Source organism: Molothrus ater, chromosome 10 (genome assembly GCF_012460135.2).
Source record: "Molothrus ater isolate BHLD 08-10-18 breed brown headed cowbird chromosome 10, BPBGC_Mater_1.1, whole genome shotgun sequence".
In the NCBI taxonomy this organism is placed as follows: domain Eukaryota; kingdom Metazoa; phylum Chordata; class Aves; order Passeriformes; family Icteridae; genus Molothrus; species Molothrus ater.
Window position 1 is genome coordinate 2,367,177 of NC_050487.2, and position 19,544 is coordinate 2,386,720.

The window sequence follows — 19,544 nt, forward strand, 5'->3', positions numbered from 1 at the left end:
TCTCGTGTCCCAGGAAAAACACCCACAGCTAATTCAAGCCAGACTTAAATCAATCTTTTACCATCATCATTTGTTTCCAAGAGAGAGTGAGCAATTTACTATCTGTGCTTCCTAACAGCTTCCAAAAACCATTCCAAGTGGACAATTTCCTGGACCCAGAGAAACAAATGCTCCACCTGCTGTAATCCCAGCAATGCAAAGATCAGTGCAATGGGCTGCTGGAGCTGGCTGAGGGATTGGAGGAGCTCTGATGCTCTCTGGTTTTCTCTGCAGATCTCTGCTCATCTTCACTTTTATTGTCAGCCTGCTGTGCCTGCTGCCTGCTGCAGCTCCTCTGGCACTGCCTTCGGGATCCTCACCAGCTCCTCAGAGGGGACAGCAGGACAAGGAGTGGCTGAAGGATTTTGGGGGGTTAAAAGAGTAAATCAGGGAGTAAATCAGAGAGCTGCTGTTGTGAGGAGGAGGAGGAGGAGTTGCTGTGGGCAGTGTGCTGGGCTGGGCTGGGTGTGGGGCAGCAAGGGCTCACATCCTCACAACACTTCAGTATCTGAGACACCTCAGACAATTTCTGGTGCTTCCACTCTTGCCAGAACATGGATTTCTTCTCTTTTTGCTGAATTGGGCAATTGAAAGGAAGGACCAAAAAATCATTTGATATTTGCACATGTGGGGAGCTGCTTGTCCAACTGCCAAAAATGCAGATTTGTTGAATAAATTTGCTCCTTGGAGCCCTTTTTCAGAGCTTCCCTCTCATGGGTCTGGGTGATGTCACTGATGCTCTCTTTCTCTCCTGTGGTAATTAATTATTGTGGTGTTATGGGTCCCAGGACATCTCATCTCTCTCACCTTGTCTCACCAGGACAAGGTGAGAGAGATGAGAATTGACTCCAAGTTCTCAGAAGGCTGATGTTATGTTTTATGTTATGTTATGCATGATATATTATATTATATTAATCATATCATATTATATCATATTATTGATATACTAAAACTATACTAAACAAAGAGAAAGGAGACATCAGAATGCCAGACAAGAATGAATAATAAAAACCCCTGACTGACCAGAGTCCTGACACAGCTGGACTGGGATTGGTCATTAATTAAAAACAATTCACATGGAACCAATCAAAGATGCACCTGTTGGTGAGCAACCTCCAGGCCACATTCCAAGCAATCAGATAATTATTGTTTACATTTCTTTTCTGAGGCTTCTCAGGAGAAAAATCCTGGTGAAGGGATTTTTCTGGAGAAAATATGGCAGTGCCAATCTCCCCTCGCTATTTTGTCCCTCCTTGCACAGATGGAATCCGGAGGGAGGGAGGAAGGGAGGAAGCATTTCACTGACCTGTTTGTTCAGAAACACGTAGATGATGGGGTTGTGGACAGTGCTGCCCTTGGCAAGGATGGCTGGGATGATGCTGGCTGCAGGGCTGATGAGGCCAGGCTGCCCAAAGGTGGCCAGCAGTGCCACAGCTGCATAGGGCAGCCAGCAGAGGAGGAAGCACAGCACCATCACCATCACCATCACCATCACCATGAGCAGGAGGCGCTGCTCCCGGCCCCCGGGGCGAGCTGCTCACCTGGGGACAGAGCACAGGGAGGGTCCTGCTGTGGTCACAGGTCACTCCACAAACAGGGCAGCACTGCTGGGGTACCTTCCTCGAGCTGTACTGCAGCATCAGCCTCGGGACATGGCTGAGACAGTGGCAGGATGGCAAAGCTCAGGTACAGCCAGCAGCAGCCAAAGGTGGCTTTGATACAGAGCATCTGAAAAGCTTTTTAGCCATTGCCAAAGCTTACAGACAGTGGTTCTAGGTCATTACTAAAAGCACACTCATACCTACTTCACACAATGTTTCCTTGTCTGCTTTCTATTAACAATATACAATACAACATTATTAAGTTTAAACCTTCTACCACATTTTCCTGCAGTCTTAAGGTCCATCTTAGCAAAGCTGAAGACTCAAGCTATTGTTTCATTCCTTGCTTGCTGTACCATTGTAACTTTTTTTACCTCCAGACTTTGCAGCTGATTCTAAGTTTCTCTGCTCTTTCTCTTTCCAAGGTGTGCTTTCCCAGCTTTCTGATAATCTTCTTACTTTTACTATTTCCCACACCTGGGAGCTCCTGGGGTGGCTGCACTAAGGGCAGGGCTGGGGTGGTGAGTGCTGAGTGTGTCCCTGACAGCTCCTGCATTGGTGCCTTTTTGAGCTACCTGAAAACAGAGGCCAGGCAGAATTAAGGCAATAAAAGCAGTTATATTTATTGAAGGGCATTCAGGGCAGGTGGAGCCCCCCAGGGCTACACCCAAAAATGGACCATGGGTCACAGGTTTGCACACTTTTATAAGTTTGGTCCATTTGCATATTGGGGGGCAATCTTCCAATTCCAGCTTCAGGTAATGAAGCCATGTACCCCAAGTTTGCTGCCCCCAACTCACTTTTGTTTCCATCTCTGGGGGCCTGAGGCAGTGAGGTGTCCTTGATTGCCAGGCCTGGAGAGGAATTGTTGTGTCTGCCCAAAATGGGAAAGCAGCAGCTCCCACTGTGTGTGGAGTTTAGAATCACAGAATCACAGAATAATGAGGCTGCAAGAGACCTCTGAGATCACCGAGTCCAACCTGTGCCCTAACACCTCACCCAGACTATAGCACCCAGTGCCATGCCCAGCCTTTTTGTAAACACATCCAGAGATGGTGATTCTACCCCCTCCCTGGGAAGAGCATAAAGAGTTATACACTAAAGAGCTGCAGGATTACAAATACATGAAAAATACACAAGCTGAAATCCCAAGGCATCAGCAGGACCAGCAAAAGTGCTCAGCACCTACAACAGCCTCCTCCAGCTCACTGCAAACCCCAGTTTGAACAGGAGTGCCCTGGGCAGGAGGCAAGGAGGGGAACGAGCCCTGGTGTGAGCAGCTCCCAGAGCCTCTGCCCAGTCCTGCAGGAGATCCCCAGGCAGGTTGGGAGGTGCCTGCACCCACAGCACTGGGGCTGAGGGAGCTCCCTTCCCTGGCCCCATGGCCAAAGGCAGCACTTGAATTCAAGTCATTCACAGCAGGCTCCTCCTCTGGGGCTCACACACAGCTGAGAGTAAATCCCACTGCTGGGCTGGGCCTCATCTGCTTTGCTGTTGTCTGTGTGGTTTGAAAACCAGACCTTTCAGTGGCTGCTGTGTCATGCCTGCACTCAGAAGTGCTGCAGCAAGCACAAGGAACTACAAGCAGTTTTATGGGGAATCCCTCAGGATGTATTTGAGTGTTGGAAGTCACCTTGAGACTAATTAAAAAACCTAACCAAAACTGTTCAAAAAATAGAACATATCTGTAATTGCCTGCTGAGGGAACTCAAATATCAAGTACTTTATAAATATCTTGTTAATGTGCAAATGAAATCTTTTATGACACTTGTCTGTGATTTAAAAGGAAAAAAAAGTGGCATTTGCTGCTAGGCAAAAAAAAGTTGTTAATCAAAATATTTCCATTAGCAAGAAGTGAATATTTCACTCAGAGCCACCCACAGGCATCAGTAGCTCAGATTTATTCACAGCCATCTCAGACAAAGCTCACATTTATCTTCTTCCATTGTATCTCATGGAGCTGATAAGAATTTTGTACTCCACATTCCCTGGGTGTGGATTTCTGGAGAGTCTGCCAGACCTTGGTATCAAACTTCACCCAGGCTGTGTGATGAAGTCCAGACAGCTGGACTGGGTGGAAACAAGGCTGGAGACCAGAGAGGGGCTGAATTTGCATCATGTGTGCTTGGTTTGGTTTGTGAGGCTCCTGAGGAGGGGCACTGCAAGGCATCAGCACCAGCTGCCAGGGCGCTGCATCCCCACAGAAATCCCAGCTCTCCATCCCCACAGAAATCCCAGCCCTGCATCCCCACACCAACCCCAGCCCTGCATCCCCACAGAAATCCCAGCCCTGCATCCCCACACCAACCCCAGCCCTGCGTCCCCACACAAACCCCAGCTCTGCATCCCCACACCAACCCCAGCTCTCCATCCCCACACCAACCCCAGCTCTGCATCCCCACAGAAATCCCAGCTCTGCATCCCATCCCCACACCAACCCCAGCTCTCCATCCCCACAGAAATCCCAGCCCTGCATCCCCACACCAACCCCAGCTCTGCATCCCCACAGAAATCCCAGCCCTGCATCCCCACACCAACCCCAGCTCTCCATCCCCACACCAACCCCAGCCCTGCATCCCCACACCAATCCCAGCTCTCCATCCCCACACCAACCCCAGCTCTCCATCCCCACACCAATCCCAGCTCTCCATCCCCACACCAACCCCAGCTCTCCATCCCCACACCAACCCCAGCTCTCCATCCCCACACCAATCCCAGCCCTGCATCCCCACACCAACCCCAGCTCTGCATCCCCACAGAAATCCCAGCTCTCCATCCCCACACCAATCCCAGCCCTGCATCCCCACACCAACCCCAGCCCTGCATCCCCACACCAATCCCAGCCCTGCATCCCCACACAAACCCCAGCCCTGCATCCCCACACCAATCCCAGCCCTGCATCCCCACACCAATCCCAGCTCTCCATCCCCACACCAACCCCAGCCCTGCATCCCCACACCAATCCCAGCTCCTCTGTGCCTTTCTGAGGCTCTCCTGTCCCCCCATGCCAGGATGCTCCTGGGGAGGTGGTGGGTGAGGGCTTGCCTGTGGAGCACCTCAAGGAAAACCAAAACTCCCTTTGGTTCTATTGATTTCCATCAATTCCAGAAAAGGAAACCCAACCACCTCTTCCTTCAGCTAAGGCCAGAGAGGACAATGTTTCACTGGTGTGTTCCAGCTGGAAGTCAGGCTGCTGTGAGCTGGGATGGCAGGAGGGCTCTGCAGGGAATTCCTTCATTATTCCTTTAATAACCCTGAGCAGGGCTGGGGTCCCAGGGGGCTGAGCAGTGCTCTGCACATCTGCAAACCCTGCTGCAGGGGAGGAACAGCTGCTTTGGGGCACTGCTCCAGCTCAGAGCCCATGGGGGACCTCTGCTGCTGCTGCTGCTGCTGCCTGTCCCAGCTGGGCAGTGCTCCCTGCTCAGCTCACTCACCAGCTGTCACCCTCTTGGCTTTTGAAGTGTTTTATCCTTTCCTAAATAAAAGAGAAAAGCTTGCAGGTTTCAGACTGCTGATGCCAGGGAATGGCTTCATGGGTAAGCAAGGAAAGGTTTCCATTTCCTGGCCAGCAGCAGGATTTTGTTATTTTCGTCCTATGAGGTCAGAAATTGAGGGGGTCCCAGTTGTGATGGTCCCAGCTGTGGGTTCCTCTGGGTCTGCACTGAAGGCACTCCAGACAGCAGTTTCATGTTGGGACTCAGGTGTTTATTATTCCTTATCAGTCAAACAGTCTCACTGCTCTGAGTTCAGCAGCTTTTCATTAGAAGGCACAAAATGGTCAACAGTCTCTTGGTACAAGGTCTCCTAAGACTAAACTGTCCAGTTAAGAACTGACACCTGGATTATTTTCCCTTTGAACCCAAGAACTGATCCCACAGAGCCCCCAGTGCAGACTTTTCTGCCCAATTCCAAAATGCCACCCAAACCCATGGAGAAGAAGGAAGAAGCAGCATGAAGAAGAAACCCAGGACAACACCCTGTGCCTCCATCTTGCTGCCATCCACAACACACTAAAAACCCCAAAACCTCAATTTCACACCCAGTGATGCACCTGCACTGCTCTCTATAATCTATTGCACACTTTTGTGGGTTCCAGTCTATCTTGAAGTCTGGGAAACTTTCTCCATGGATGAGGGTCAGAGTCAGTGCTGCCCTGGGGGTCAGGGCAGCCCAGAGCAGACACAGGAATGAATATTCCCTGTGCTGCCCTGGGGTTGCACAAGAAATTGTGAATATCCTCCCACTTCTGTAACTCTCCTTGAAGCATTTTTTGCTTTTGGCTACAAGGCTCCCCTGGTCAGTCAAGGAAACCTGAGATATTCATATTTGGCACACATGCAGAAAACTTCTGCAAAACTAAATCAAACCCATCAACCTTGAAGTGCTGCTGCACCCCATCAGCAGAGGGAGCCTTGGCTGTCCCCTGTAGCTGTGGGCTGTGCCTGGCACCAGATCACCCTCTGGAGGTGGGCAAAGCAAAGAGCTCTGCAAAAGTGATGCTGCTGAATGGAGCTGTGGGCTTTTAGTTTAATTTTGTCTTTTTTATTATTATCACTGCATTAATTAAAGGGGTGGGGCTATTTTGGGGCTATGATTTATTGCTCAGATAAACATCAGTCTCAGAGGCTGTGAGATTTTAGAGGAGCAAGCAGTCAGCCATAGCTCAAAGCAGTCACAAGTTCTTCATTGCAAGGCAATATAGAACCTTCTGATCCAATGGACAGTTGCCACTGGGTTTATTTTGCTTTTCTAACCTGCACTTCTACTGCACTGTGGATACTTTTACCCCATGGGGTCACATGCACACAAATGCTTCTATCATAACCTCCAAACTCTCAGCTTATTCCATACAACCCCACCCTTACATTATAAACCCTTCACATTTTATCAAACCAATTTTTTACTTACTTCAGGCATACTCTTACTTACAACTATAGAAACATAACTTTATGATTTTTCAGCTAAATGTCTGTGTATTGTATTTTTACATCAATCCAGCCTTCTCCCAAGGCTGCAGACCAAACCCTCCTGTGTCTGTGCAAGTTTCTGCCTTTCCATTTCCCACAGTGTCAGTAACTCCCAGGAGAGCCAAGAGCACAGGTCTGGCCTGTGCCTGCCCTTGGTTCTGGCCCATGGAGGGTGGGAATTCAGCCCAGGCTGCTCCTGGCTCAGGGTTAGCACAGGGGAGCCCTGGCTCTGCACTCTCCTCTGCTTCTGGCTTCGCCAAAAATCTCAACTTCAATCTGCTGTGCAAGAAATTTGTTTTTAAAATCTCACTGTTTCTGTAGCATTTGGTATAGAAAACAGCAGTGGAAAAAGTGCTTTTATAGCCCTTGTACTTTATTCACTGGAAATTGAGTCTCTGCTCCTTCTAAAATGATCTTTTCAGTTTCCTAAAATTCATTTTGCCTCTATATCAGAGCTTCAGTGTGGAATGTGTGTCCCAGTGTACTGAGTTAGCAGGACTGGGGAGCTGCAGGCCCTGGCCCCACCTTGCTCTTACAATGGATTTTTCCTCTTGCTTCCCATGGCTGCTGATTTTTTACTGGCTCAGTTTCTTTGTGTTTTCTCCTGCAGAGAAGCACCTCAAGGTGGTGATTCAGCCTGCAGAAGTGATTAATTTGCCTTTTTTTTTAAAATCCCACTGACCATAATTGGGACTGTACACAGCAGAAATGCTCCCCAGGGTGTTTGTGTGGGGTGGCACAGCCAGGAGCTGTGGGTGAGGGACTGATGCAGCAAACAATGGGGAAATGGGGACAGGTTTAACCAGAGGTCACTGTGGACACAGCACGTCCTGGCTGGTGCTGCTGACTGTGCACAGAGAGCAGAGGCAGCACTTCACCAGGAAAGCAAAATCCGTGCTCTCAGCACTGAGGATGGGAATTGCTCAGCCACATCCAGGCCTGGAGAGCACAGCTGAGCCACCTGGGGGGCTCAGCCATAAAATCCCCCCTGTGAGGAACTCCTGGATCCCCAGGGCTGTGTGAGAACCTCAGCTGAGGATGTGACTGTGCTCTCTGCCTTTCTGTGAAACCACCACACTCTTTAGAGCTTGGAGAATTGACAGCAACACTCATGGGACTGAGAGGATGAGAAATGTCAGAATAAGGGAGATAAAGGGGAAAAAAACCTCAACCAAAGTGTGCATGGGCTGGCCCAAAGGTGCCTGATATTTGGTCTCTTCAAGCCAGGTCTCATAAGTCCTTGGAGATCTGTAGCACACCTGAGGTAGCTCAGCCACCTCAGATGGCTTAAAATCAGCAGGGTGGCTTCTGTGGCAGTGTTGGAAACATGAAAGTTTTAATAAAAGGCAAAATAACAAAACTCTTTACAGAGAAAAACCAATCCAGGTGCAAGAGGTCCTCCTGCTCCTGGTAAAACACCTCACAAAGGTGATTATTTCCTTTTGTTCTCTTCTTTTTCTAGTGAATTGCTCAGGGGGAACTTTTTGGCTCCTGTCCAATTGGCTGTCCTTCAGTTTGAGGTGAAGTCCCCCGGGTCCTATGAGATGCCTTTTTACCCAACTGAGGAGAGAAACTTCTGGGCTTTTTTCCTTTTTAAGGAGACAAAGGATAACTTTGCCACTCTGTTCAAAGGAGGCACATTCCTACAGGTGCCAGCTGTGGGCAAAGCAGAGACAGAAGGGGCAGCACAGGCAGCCCTGGGCTGTGGCAGCAGCTGAGCAGCCTCAGGCACCACTGCCTGCTCAAAGGGAGCCCAAGGGCTCTGAAACCAGACACACCCAGCTCTGGAGAATCCATGGCTGGGGCTGTTGGAGCATGGACTGAGGAACCAGCTCAGTGGAGATGGGATTCATGCACAGCCTGGGTATTGAACTGCACAGCCTGGTTCCTTCTGAGGAGGATGTGAGAGCTCCTGGAGTCCCTGCCCATCAGCACATGCCCTGCTTCTAATAATTGATAAATGTAGCTGGCTAAATTGGATGCTTTAGGGGAAACCCTCAGCCCTTTGGGGCTGGGATTAGAGGATCCTTAAGGTCCCTTCAAACCCAACACAACCCATTCAATGATTACTGAGAATTTCCTTGAAGTTCTGAAGCAGTGGGCAGCCATTCAGTGCTGGTTGAACAATATTTCATGATCAGTCCCAATACTAATTAAAACAAGTTTTGCTTGGAGAAGAAATTAATGGCTGACACTCCCATGCAGAATTGTTGCAAGAACAAGTTAGATTTGATTTTTAAGGAAGTTTTTTTCTATCTCTGCTAACATTCAAACCTTTGAATTATATTAAAACCTCTAAGTACAGTGATAAAAGCTAGGAACTCCTTATCTGCACTGACAGTGAAGCACTGCCCTTCTCACAGCCCCATCACTCAGTGCCTTGCCATGGGGATGAGAGTGGGGAGAGCAAGTGCCAGCTCTGCTCCCTGTCTGTTTTAATGCTGTGTGTGAGAGGGGAGCTCTGCTCCTGACAGACCTGGGGCTTTACCCCAAACCAGAGATGGAACAGCCCTGAGCCAGCAGAGCAGCACAGATGGGGCACAGCAGAGCTGGGCACCCAAAGTGACACGAGGCAAAAAGCAGCTGCACTGCTGGTTTGTCACTGGGAGCTTCTGCTCCCAGATCCCCAGAGTGCTGATCACTGCACTGGGTCTGGTAAACTGCAATATCATCAGGCCAGGCTTCATCACTGATGGCAAAACCCACATTCCTTTGTCTGAGTGAAAGACAAACCTTTTGTGGTGCCCTTTGTGCAACGACAGCCAAGCCCTGTCCCTCCTGGCTGGGGCCCAGGCCTTTCCTGTATCAAAGAGCACAATTAGAAGCCCTTCTGATTTATTTATATATAAATATTTCTGCATGCTTTGGGGGAAATGGGGGAATGTGAGGTGAAAGATGTGGGATGGAAAGGGTTTCTCAGTCCTCTGAAAGTCCCAGAAGATGCAGCAGCTTTTCCTGCAGGGGCAGAGGAGCCTCCTGCCCTGCCCTGCCCTGCCCTGCCTGGGGCTGGGGGCTCTGCCAGCCCAGAGCTCACCCAGCAAAGCTGAGCTGGCAGGGACAGGGGAGATGGGAACTGATTGCAGCCAGGGGGTGCTGGTGTCAGGGCAACCCCCACAATTACTGTCAGGCCTGGGACTCCTTGCTCAGGAGAGAAGCAAGGCTGTCTGTGGGCTGTGCAGAGCCTTCCTTCCAACCACAACCACAGCATTCCTGACTCTTGGCTCCTTACCTGGCACTAAAGGTATTTTTATGGATAATGGAACACCTTATCCACAGGAAGGAATAAAACATCTGTAAGAAACTCCTTTTGCCTCCAGCTGCTGAATATTTTCAACCAGAATTCCATCCTTCTTTTGCAGAAGAGGTGTTGGGCTGGGGGAGCTGAGCCTGGAGTTTGGCTGCGCTCAGGAGGTGCCCTGCTCTTCCCTTCTGCTCTCCTTTCCCTTCTGCTCTCCCTCTTGCTCTCCTTTCCCTTCCTGCTCTCCTTCCCTTCTTGCTCTGCTCTCCCTGCTGGAGGTTTCTGGGCTGCCCTGCCCTGTGCCCAAGCAGAGATTGCAGCAGATGTCTGTGTGTTGGGAAGGATGAAAGTTTGCCAAGAAAGTCTCACAGATATGTGTGCTTAGCAGAAAGACTTTTAAATGTGGAGTCTGATGAAAGAATAGAGATGGAGGCAAGTTTTGATATAGAAGAAAAGAATTGCTGAGCCAGTCTTACTGGATAACTAAAGAGACAAAGGGTGTGTGAGTTAGAAGGGGTTTTTATGGCTTAGAGCAAAGGATAAACCCACTCCAAACAAGAAGATGTTTTGACTGAGAAAGAAGATAGAACAGGCAAACAAGGCAGCAAAGTTGCAAGTAGAAAAAAGGTCACAGAATTTTGCACTGCAAGAAAACTGAAAACCAACTTCTAGATTAAACTGTAATGTACTGACTGTTAGTGATTGGAGAACAGTAACAAGAATATGGTAATTACAGTAGTTATGATAGGCTATAGGTAATAGTTAAGGTATAGATTGGTTCTGCTGTGTTAAGATGCTCAGTAAAGAAAAGTATAGAATGCATTGTAACCAAAAGTGTATAATGCATTGTAACCAAAAGAAAAGTCTATAATGCATTGGAACCAAAACCAAAGGGTCTCCAGGCCTGCCTGCAGCTGGAGCTGACAGCTGTGGGCACAGCTCTGTCACCCACAGCCCTGCACTGCTGTAACTCTTGGATACAATAAACTGCATTTTGTATACAATAAACTGCACTTTGGAGAGCCCCTGGAGTCCCACATCCCTCATTTCAGCTCTTACATCTGTGACCTGCACATCTGAGAGGTGCCCCCCTCTCCTCTGAAGGCAGAGGAATCTTCAGCCACCTCAGGACATTTGTATCACTTGGCTTGACAAGCCCACATAAATTACTGACTTTTCTAGTCACACATTTCCTTTCCCCCTGCCTTTTTCCTGTGCTGTTTTACCTTTGACTCCACCTCACAGTTTGGGTTGCCCTGAGCATCTCCTTGCTTTTGGAAGGCTGTGGAGAGCTCTACCTCACTTGGCTGTGCTGTGAAAGGGAACCAGATGACAAATGTGACCATTCCTGGTGTACAAAATGTGCCCCAAATCCCACTAATGCTTCTGCTTCAGCTTCAAACCTAAATACAGGCTGTGTGCATGTGCCTTAATGCACCAGAACACCCCAAGTTTGCCTGCTCATACAAAGAGGGCACCCACCAGTCTGGTGGCTCCAAACAAAACCTCTGACCCTGGGCTGTGCTCCTGGTGCTGCCCAGCACCAAGAGCTGGGGGAAGATTTGCCCCTGAAAATCATCTTTTCTTTTCCTGTGAATGAAGGCTGTGGAAAATCTCCTGTAGTAAGTGAATTAACGAGATTGGTGCTGTGGAAATTCGGCCAAAAGCACTGAAAGGTGGCTCTAAGAGAGGCAGGTGGTCTCAGGCTGGTGGGGGATCACAGAGCCCATGCAGGGAGCAGCCACTCCTGGTGGCTCCCTGGCAGCTGCTGCTCCAGCATTAACACAGAGCTCTGCCAGAGCTGCTGGGGAGGTGAGGAGAGAGAGAAGAAATCCTTTTCCATCTGCTGGGCACATGCCTTTCACCTCTGCTGGGCACATGCCTTTCACCTCTGCTGGGCTGATGCCCTTCACCTCTGCAGCAGTAATTTTTCTCGTTTCTAAGAGGGCTTGGAAGGTGCTGGAGGAGTCAGTGAGGGCTGCAAGGCAGGAGCTCTCTGGGTCAGGTACCCTTTGAAGTGCTCACAGCATCCTCTCACACCCACCTCTGTCCTCTCAAGGGTGCACCTCATGAGTTAAGATCAAAATTTAAACCTCAATTCAGTCCCTCAGTTGGTGTTATAGACATAGAGGGCTGTAAGGAGAGGTCTTGTAGTCACTAAAGGGGTTAATATTTAATTTCAAATGCCAGAATATTAAAATAATTCATCCTAGTTGTTGTTTGCAAAGGCTGGAGCACCAAGTGTGGGCACCATGCAGCACTGCTGGGTTCCAGGTGTGGCCTCATTCTTCCCAGTCCCTGTGTCTGAGGCTGGAAAATGCAAGATTTATCTGGGGGTGTGTGTTCTGTCCCCATCTGTCAGAGCTGGGGCAGTTCTCTGCTGTTCTTTGGGCAGTTTTTTCTTTCTCTCTCCCCCAGCCACTCCTCCCTGCAGGAGATCTCTGCTGTCCATGGCCACTGAGTGTCCCTGCAGGGCTGATCCAATTCCATCATCCCATGGGGAGATGCTGCGCCCAGGGCAGGAGCCAAGCATTCCTACCTGGATCCAATGTGAGCCTGGCACAGCACAGCAGCCTTTGCCCAGTGCATTGCCAGAGGAGCAGCTTCTGCTGCCCTGCATGGCCAGAGGGAGCCCAGGCCCATCTCCAGCAGCCCTGGAGCTGCAGAGGAAAACTCCCCCCTTGTGCAGGATCCCTGCTCCAGCAGAGCCACAGCTGGCACTGCAGGAGGGCTGAGCCCCCATGGGATGGGGCTGTGCCACCACCCTGGCACACAGGGGGACAAGGGCATGTGCTGACTCTGGCAGGGTTGTTTTGTATCACTGCATTTTAATTTTATTTTTATTTTCTTCCCTAGTAAAGAACTATTATTCCTATTCCCATATCTTTGCCTGAGAGCCCTTTAATTTCAAAATTATAGCATGTCAGAGGGAGGGAGTTTACATTTTCCATTTCAGGACAGCCTCCTGCTTGTTCCAGATTGCAAGGCAAGATGTTTTCTATTTCCATCTGTATGGCAAATTATCTTTTGTCAAGTGGGCAGTTTGCCTTATCTCTCTCTGTGAGTGACCACAATCACACCTCCCTGGGGAGGGGACATCTGCTGATAACAGCCATTGAATGTCCCTGCATGGCTGATAAGAACTATAACATCCCATTGGGAGATGTGAGCCCAGAGGGAGGAGCCAAGCATTCCTACCTGGATATAATCCAGAGGTTTGGAGACACCAGCACGGCTTCTCCACGGGATTCCCCAGAGGAACAGCAGCTGCCTCTCCTTCCACTGGATCTTCAGAGGCAGAATCCATCCTTCTCTACAGGATCCCTGCTCCAGCAGAACCAGCCCTGACACTGCAGGAGGGCTGAGCCACAATTCCAATGGGACTGCTGCCAACAGCCTGACCCACAGGGTGTCAGGCTGGGTTCTGACTCTGGCAGTGTTGTTTTGGTTTACTGCATTGTTTATTTTATCCTTTCATTTTTTTCTTCCCTATTAAAGAACAGTTATCTCCTGCTCCCATATTTTTGCCTGAGAGCACCTTAATTTAAAATTTATAGCAACTTGGAAGAGTGGAGAAGGTTTACATTCTCCATTTCAGGGGAGGCTCCTGCCTTCCTTAGCAGACCCCTGTGTGTTCAGACCCAGGCACCCTGAGCTCCCTGTAACACAGCCAGGGTGCTTCCAGGCTGGGGGCTCCCTGGGCAGGGATGTCCTCTGGGGTTCTGCATCTGCACAGCCCATCTGTCAGTGAGCATGGCTGCTACAGCATCTCAGCACCAATGATGCTCTCACTGGTTTGGTTGCCCTCCTCCTGCACCTTGCACTGAATCTTTAATCAGTAATGACTGGTGGAGTGTGTTCCTCTCACTGAGGATGGAGTTCCTCTCAGTTATTGCTGTCTGGGACACACAGCAGAGCACCAGGGAGAGCCAGGGCAGGGGCTCAGCTCAGCCTGCAGGGCAGGGCTGCTCCTGCTGTCCCTGCAGGCTCTGCCTCCCTCACTGCCTGTGCTCGGACACTTCAAAGGTTTGGAAGCACCTGAGGGAAAAATATCACAGCTGGCTTGTTTTCAACCAGAAAAATCCTCAGTGTGCTCATCAGGTGGGTGGGTGCTGTTAGACAGATCATGCTGTGGCACACCCAGCACGAGGTTTTCTCCCCTGCAGCTCTCTGGACAGGCAGAGCCCCTGTTTGAGCAAATCCTCCAGGGAATCCCAGTATCCCAAAGGGGGAAAGGGTCTCCTGTTGTTCCAGAGGCAGCACCTGGGCTCTGGCCCTCCTTGCACCTGTGCTTTGTATCCACATGATGCCTTAGGATTTTAGCTTTTGTGTTTTTCATGTATTTGCGATCCTGCAGTTCTGTAGTGTATAAGTCTGAACTCCACACACAGTGTGAGCTGCTGCCTTCACATTTTGGGCAGACACAACAATTCCTCTCCAGGCCTGGCAAGCAAGGACACCTCACTGCCTCAGGCCCCCAGAGATGGAAACAAAAGTGAGTTGGGGGCAGTAAACTTGGGGTACATGGCTTCATTACCTGAAGCTGGAATTGGAAGATTGACCCCCAAATAGACCAAAACTTATAAAAGTGTGCAAACCTGTAACCCGAGGTCCATTTTTGGATGTAGCCCCTGGGGGGCTTTGTCTGCCCTAAATGTACCTGAAGGCCCTCCCATAAATAGAACTGCTTTTTATTGCCTTAATTCTGTCTGGCCTCTGGTTTTAGGTAGCCCCACAAGGCATCACAGGTGGGGATCAGATCTTCCACTGCCCACAGGAGGAAGAGCCCTTCCTGCAGCTCTGAGCACAGATAACCACGAGCATCCTGCATGGGCAGAGCTCCTGCTGCTGTCCAAGAGGGGAAATACAGAAACATCCCCACCTCATTTTCCCTGGGACTGAACTCAGCTGCAGCCAGGAAAGCCAATTCCTTGGTTCTCCTGAGTGTGGGTGGATTGACCCGAGGTGATTTCCCCCTTGGATCACTCACTGACCTGCATGGCCTCTGCAGCTCTCTGGGCTCAGCTGTCTCAAGACTGATTTTCCATTCCCTGGTGGCTGAGGTGTTGCAGCTGTCGGGATTCCTGCCTTTGGGAATGTGTCTGTCCCACATGAGGCCCAGTTCAGCCCCAGTTTATGGTGGCTATTCAGGCTGTTATGAGTAGAAAAGCTGCCCATTTTTTTAAAAGGTTGCAAAGTTCACAGGTTGGGCCAGTTGCTGCCAGGGTGGAGTTCTGTTTGTCACTGTCATCACCTGTCATTTTCGTTAACTCCCTGTTCTTGATGGTTGGGAATTCCCCCTTTTGTCAGTGACACCCTGCTGCTTCCTGGAAGAGGGCACCCAGACGGTGAAGGGGAAGGGACATGGAGTTGGCTGCAAATGACATCGGATCCAGCATGAAACGGGAGGGACCCCTCACCAAACCCAGCCAAAAACCCCTAAAACAACGAGCCAACACAAAATTGATGAATCAAAGCAATGTCTAGATGTGAGGAACAGAATCCAGCATCTGCCAAGACCCTTTTTACCCCTCACCCTAACCTAAAGATGTTGGCTAGACAGAGGAGCTCAAATGTTCAAGTGGAAGATTAAGGGAATTTCCCAGGGCTGTCGTGAGGATGGAGCCCCCAGCCCTGCCCACAGACCAGTGGACAAAGCTGCTCTTCCTTCTCCTCCTCCGAGTCACTGCTGGCAGTGCAGACCCGTGGCTTCTCCCCACTCGAGCTGATCACTTTTAATAAAGGTGTTAAAAAGGAGAAAGGTCTCCTGCCCTGTTTATTTCGCTGGCCATGAAGAGCTGGCCATGAAGTGTTGGCCATGAAGTGCTGGCCATGTGCTTGAGCCTGGAGAGTCACTGCTTCCCACAGAGAGGGGTTTGGCTGTGCCAATGTTGAACCCCAAAGTAGGAATCTCCTGAAGCTCTCATGAGGACGGAACCCCTGGCTCTGCCCGCAGACCATTGGACACAGCTGCGCTTTCCCTTCTCCTCCTCTGAGTCGCTCCTGCTCCAGCAGTGGCGTGAGCGCGACCCATTGGTTCTCCCCACCTGAGCTGATCACTTCTAATAAAGGCATTAAAAAGGAGAAAGGTCTCCTGCCCTGTTTATTTCAGGCTGTCCAGAGGAAAGCTGGAGGAGCAGCGTGATCACCCTTTCCCCTTCCTGCCAGGAAGGGAATTGCTGAACACAGAGCTGTTCTCCCCCAGTTTCTCCTGCCCGAGCTGGACCAAGCTGTTTCCTGCATTGGAAACTGCTGCACTTGCTAATTGACAGAAGGAAATGAACATGGAGCAGATCAAAGGCCTCCTTGCTGCACGTTTTTGTCTTTTCCATTACACATGAGGCACCAAGAGGGCAGAGGGCTGGTGGGAGCCATGCCAGGGTGTTGGCTTTTCCTGCCCTGCCTGTGAGTGCTGCTTGAGGCAGATTTACCCTGATGTGACTCAGGGCAGGAGCCTGTGCAGAAATGCAGAATACTGAGCCTTGCACTGATCTGCTTGGATGGATAATTTGAAGGCAAGCCCTCAGATTAATTTGTCAAGGAGACAATAGAAGAGCAGGCTGGCTGTGAATTAAAGGGAAAATCCCTGTGACCATGATCACAGGGGTCCAAAGATGAGGGAAGAGACGAGGATCTGACTCCATGTTTCAGAAGGCTTGATTTATTATTTTATGATATATATTATATTAAAACTATACTAAAAGAATAGAAGAAAGGATTTCATCAGAAGGCTGGCTAAGAATAGAAAAAGAAAGAATGATAACAAAGGTTTGTGGCTCGGCTCTCTGTCTGAGCCTGCTCACTTTGATTAGCCAATGATTAGAAACAACCAACATGGGCTAATCAAAGATCTACCTGTTGCATTCCACAGCAGCAGATAACCATTGGTTACATTTTGTTCTTGAAGCCTCTCAGCTTCTCAAGAGGAAAAATCTTTAAAAAAAGACTTTTCATAAAAGATGTCTGTGGCAAATCCCCAAGCACAGTGTAACACAGTGACACAAAAGTTGGGATCCATTGGATTTGCATTGTGACAAGTCATGTGAGAGGACTTGTCAATGACTCTGACCAGTGACTGTCTAACCCCTGAGCTCACACAATGATTTATCTGTTTCCAGCAAGCATTTTTAAGGTTGCACATGCTGTTCCAAGAGCTGGGAGCAGAATGGCTGTCTGCTGCAGGATTCATGGATTGTGCCTGTGTGCTGCTTGCAGCTGAATCTGGGATGCTGATCCTGACCATGTGCTTTGCCCAGACAGACATTGGGATACACACAAGTCAGATGATGGACTTTGGACCTGGTTAGCATAAGAGATTTGATAACAGGATGCCTTGGCAAGAGCAAACAGAACTTTGAGGATTAAATCAAGATTGCAAGAAGATTCAATTCAAAGACAGGTTTACTGGAAAAAGAAAATTACATCAGACTTCTGCAAGCAAGAGATGTTTAAAATGCATACGCTCGTTTATGTGATTTTTAACCCAATCATTGTAGCAAAACATTCCTAGCCTCCCTAAAATAGTATATAAGAAGTTGTACTTCACAAAGAACTTGGATTTTTTGACCATCACACCGAGTCCCTGTCTCTCTCTTCACTGCCAACAGCCAGGTCCTTACTGGGCCCCTTTGCACACCACTGCTGGGGCTGTGCTGAAACACAGGAAGGGCCAGGCTGTGCAACCCCAGGGCAGCACAGGGAATATTCATTCCTGTGTCTGCTCTGGGCTGCCCTGACCCCCAGGGCAGCACTGACTCTGACCCTGATCCATGGAGAAAGTTTCCCAGACTTCAAGACAGACTGGAACCCACAAAAGTGTGCAATAGATTATAGAGAGCAGTGCAGGTGCATCACTGGGTGAGAAATTGAGGGTTTGGGGTTTTTAGTGTGTTGTGGATGGAAGCAGGATGGAGGCACAGGGTGTTGTCCTGGGTTTCTTCTTCATGCTGCTTCTTCCTTCTTCTCCATGGGTTTGGGTGGCACAGCAGACAGCACAACCCTCACAGCAAAGCAGGTTTGCTTGCTGCTTCTTGCCCTTGGAGGAACTCTGAAGAGGAAGAGCCTCTTGCAGGCAGGACCTGCTCCAGCCCCAGCTGCTGTGAACACCTTGGAACAAGCAGCACCTCTAAAACAGGAATTTTTAGCCTTAAAAGACGGAAAAACACTGAAGTCCTGTGAAACCCAGTCCTTGCCGGTGCTCAGGGTCCATGGTGGTGCAGGAGAAGCAGCTGCTCCCAGCACAGGGTGGCCAGAGGGGACTGAGCTGGCTTTTGTGGGGAGTGAAGGATTTGTAACAAGACAATGGGCTGGGGGTTAATTGAGGATTAATTTAAACATCTCCACTGATTTAATTTGCTTCTGCCCGAAGTCCCTGAGCAATAATAAGCTTAAATTAAAGTTTACATCTGCAAATGTGGCTCACAGAGTGATCTTTATCTAATGCCCTCTTTGCTCACTGCACAAGGTGAGCCCCAGCCAGCTCTGGGAACGCTGATGGAGCTGGAGCCAGCCTGGGGTGGCCCCCAGGATGCAGGGACCAGTGTGGAGGTGTTTGGGGGTGAGGAATCCAAACTCTGTGCTGGGACAGTCCTTGCCCATCCCCAGACTGCTCCCCAAGGGCTGCCCTGCTCTCCAGTCTCTCCCAGCCTCTCCATGCCATGAGCAGCCACTGCTGTTCCATCACTCCTGGCTAAAGGCAGATTTCTTCACACAGGAGGAAAAACCCCTGCCCTGGCACTTCCAGCTGCCTGACAGTGCTGCCCTGATGGTGTTTGGTACCAAATGTTCCACTGGGGTAGCAACGTTTAGAGCTGCTATTCCTTATCTTGGCAAAAAAAGCTCATGGCCTGTTGGAAGCCTGGCTGCTGGGAATTTCAGACTTTCTGTGCTGCCAGGCACTGAGCCCCAGGAGAACACTGCATTGACCCAGGGCTGAGGAAAAGGCTTCCAAAATGGAATGGCAGGACTGGGATTGTGGCTGTGGAGTTTGAATAGAAGTGTGTAATATCACAGGGTGGGAAACTTAGAGTTTAAGGGTTTAGAATATAGTAATATATATATAAGGCAAGATGGAGGTTTTAGGGCCAAGGCTGCTTCTTCTTCACTTCTTCTTCACTTCTTCTTCACTTCTTCTCCATGGGTTTGGGTGGTTTTGTGTAATTGGATAAAAAGTCCACAATGTGGGTCAAGGGTGGTTGGTTATTGGGTTAAAAGTAAAAATAATTTAGGTGTCATTTCTTAATTAGACAGTTTATCCTTAAAAGGCCTTGTAGAGAGAGAGAGATAGGACTCCATTTTAGTTTATTACAGTGAGGTGCTGTAGAACTCAGGGTTTGTGAGACTGTCCCATAGATAAGCACCAATAAACATCTGAGTCCCAACAAGAAATACCATCTCATGCATCTCCCAGCCCTGGCAGAAAGAAGTTAGGACTCGATGATGGTCATTTATGGGCTGGCTTTGCTTTGTGTCCAGGGTTATCTGCCTCATGCCATGGGTCTCTCTTGCAGTTGAGATTTGTTAAGTTCCATCCTCCTGCTTTGCCTGATCCCACCAGCAGCTTGGTCATATGTGACTCTTTTCCTACCAGCCTTTTTTGCAGGGTTCACTTTCCTGCTCTCAGAAGAGAAGCATTGATCTTCAGAAATCCCTGCTCCCACTCTCTGCACTGACCATGCAGCTGCTGGACCTGCTGATAAT

At 49.5% G+C, this 19,544-nt stretch overlaps 1 protein-coding gene across 1 annotated transcript in view; it reads right to left on the bottom strand.

Moving 5' to 3' along the window:
- Positions 1–299: 299 nt before the first annotated feature.
- Positions 300–19,544, bottom strand: part of LOC118689927 (parapinopsin-like) — a 32,393-nt gene continuing 13,148 nt past the window's right edge. Inside the window, exons 5-7 of the mRNA XM_054515920.1 lie at positions 11,072–11,083; positions 1,346–1,575; positions 300–365 (exon numbers count right to left, since the gene is read on the bottom strand). Of these exons, the coding sequence (XP_054371895.1) occupies positions 300–365; positions 1,346–1,575; positions 11,072–11,083 (308 nt within the window). The remainder of the gene's footprint in view (positions 366–1,345; positions 1,576–11,071; positions 11,084–19,544) is intronic.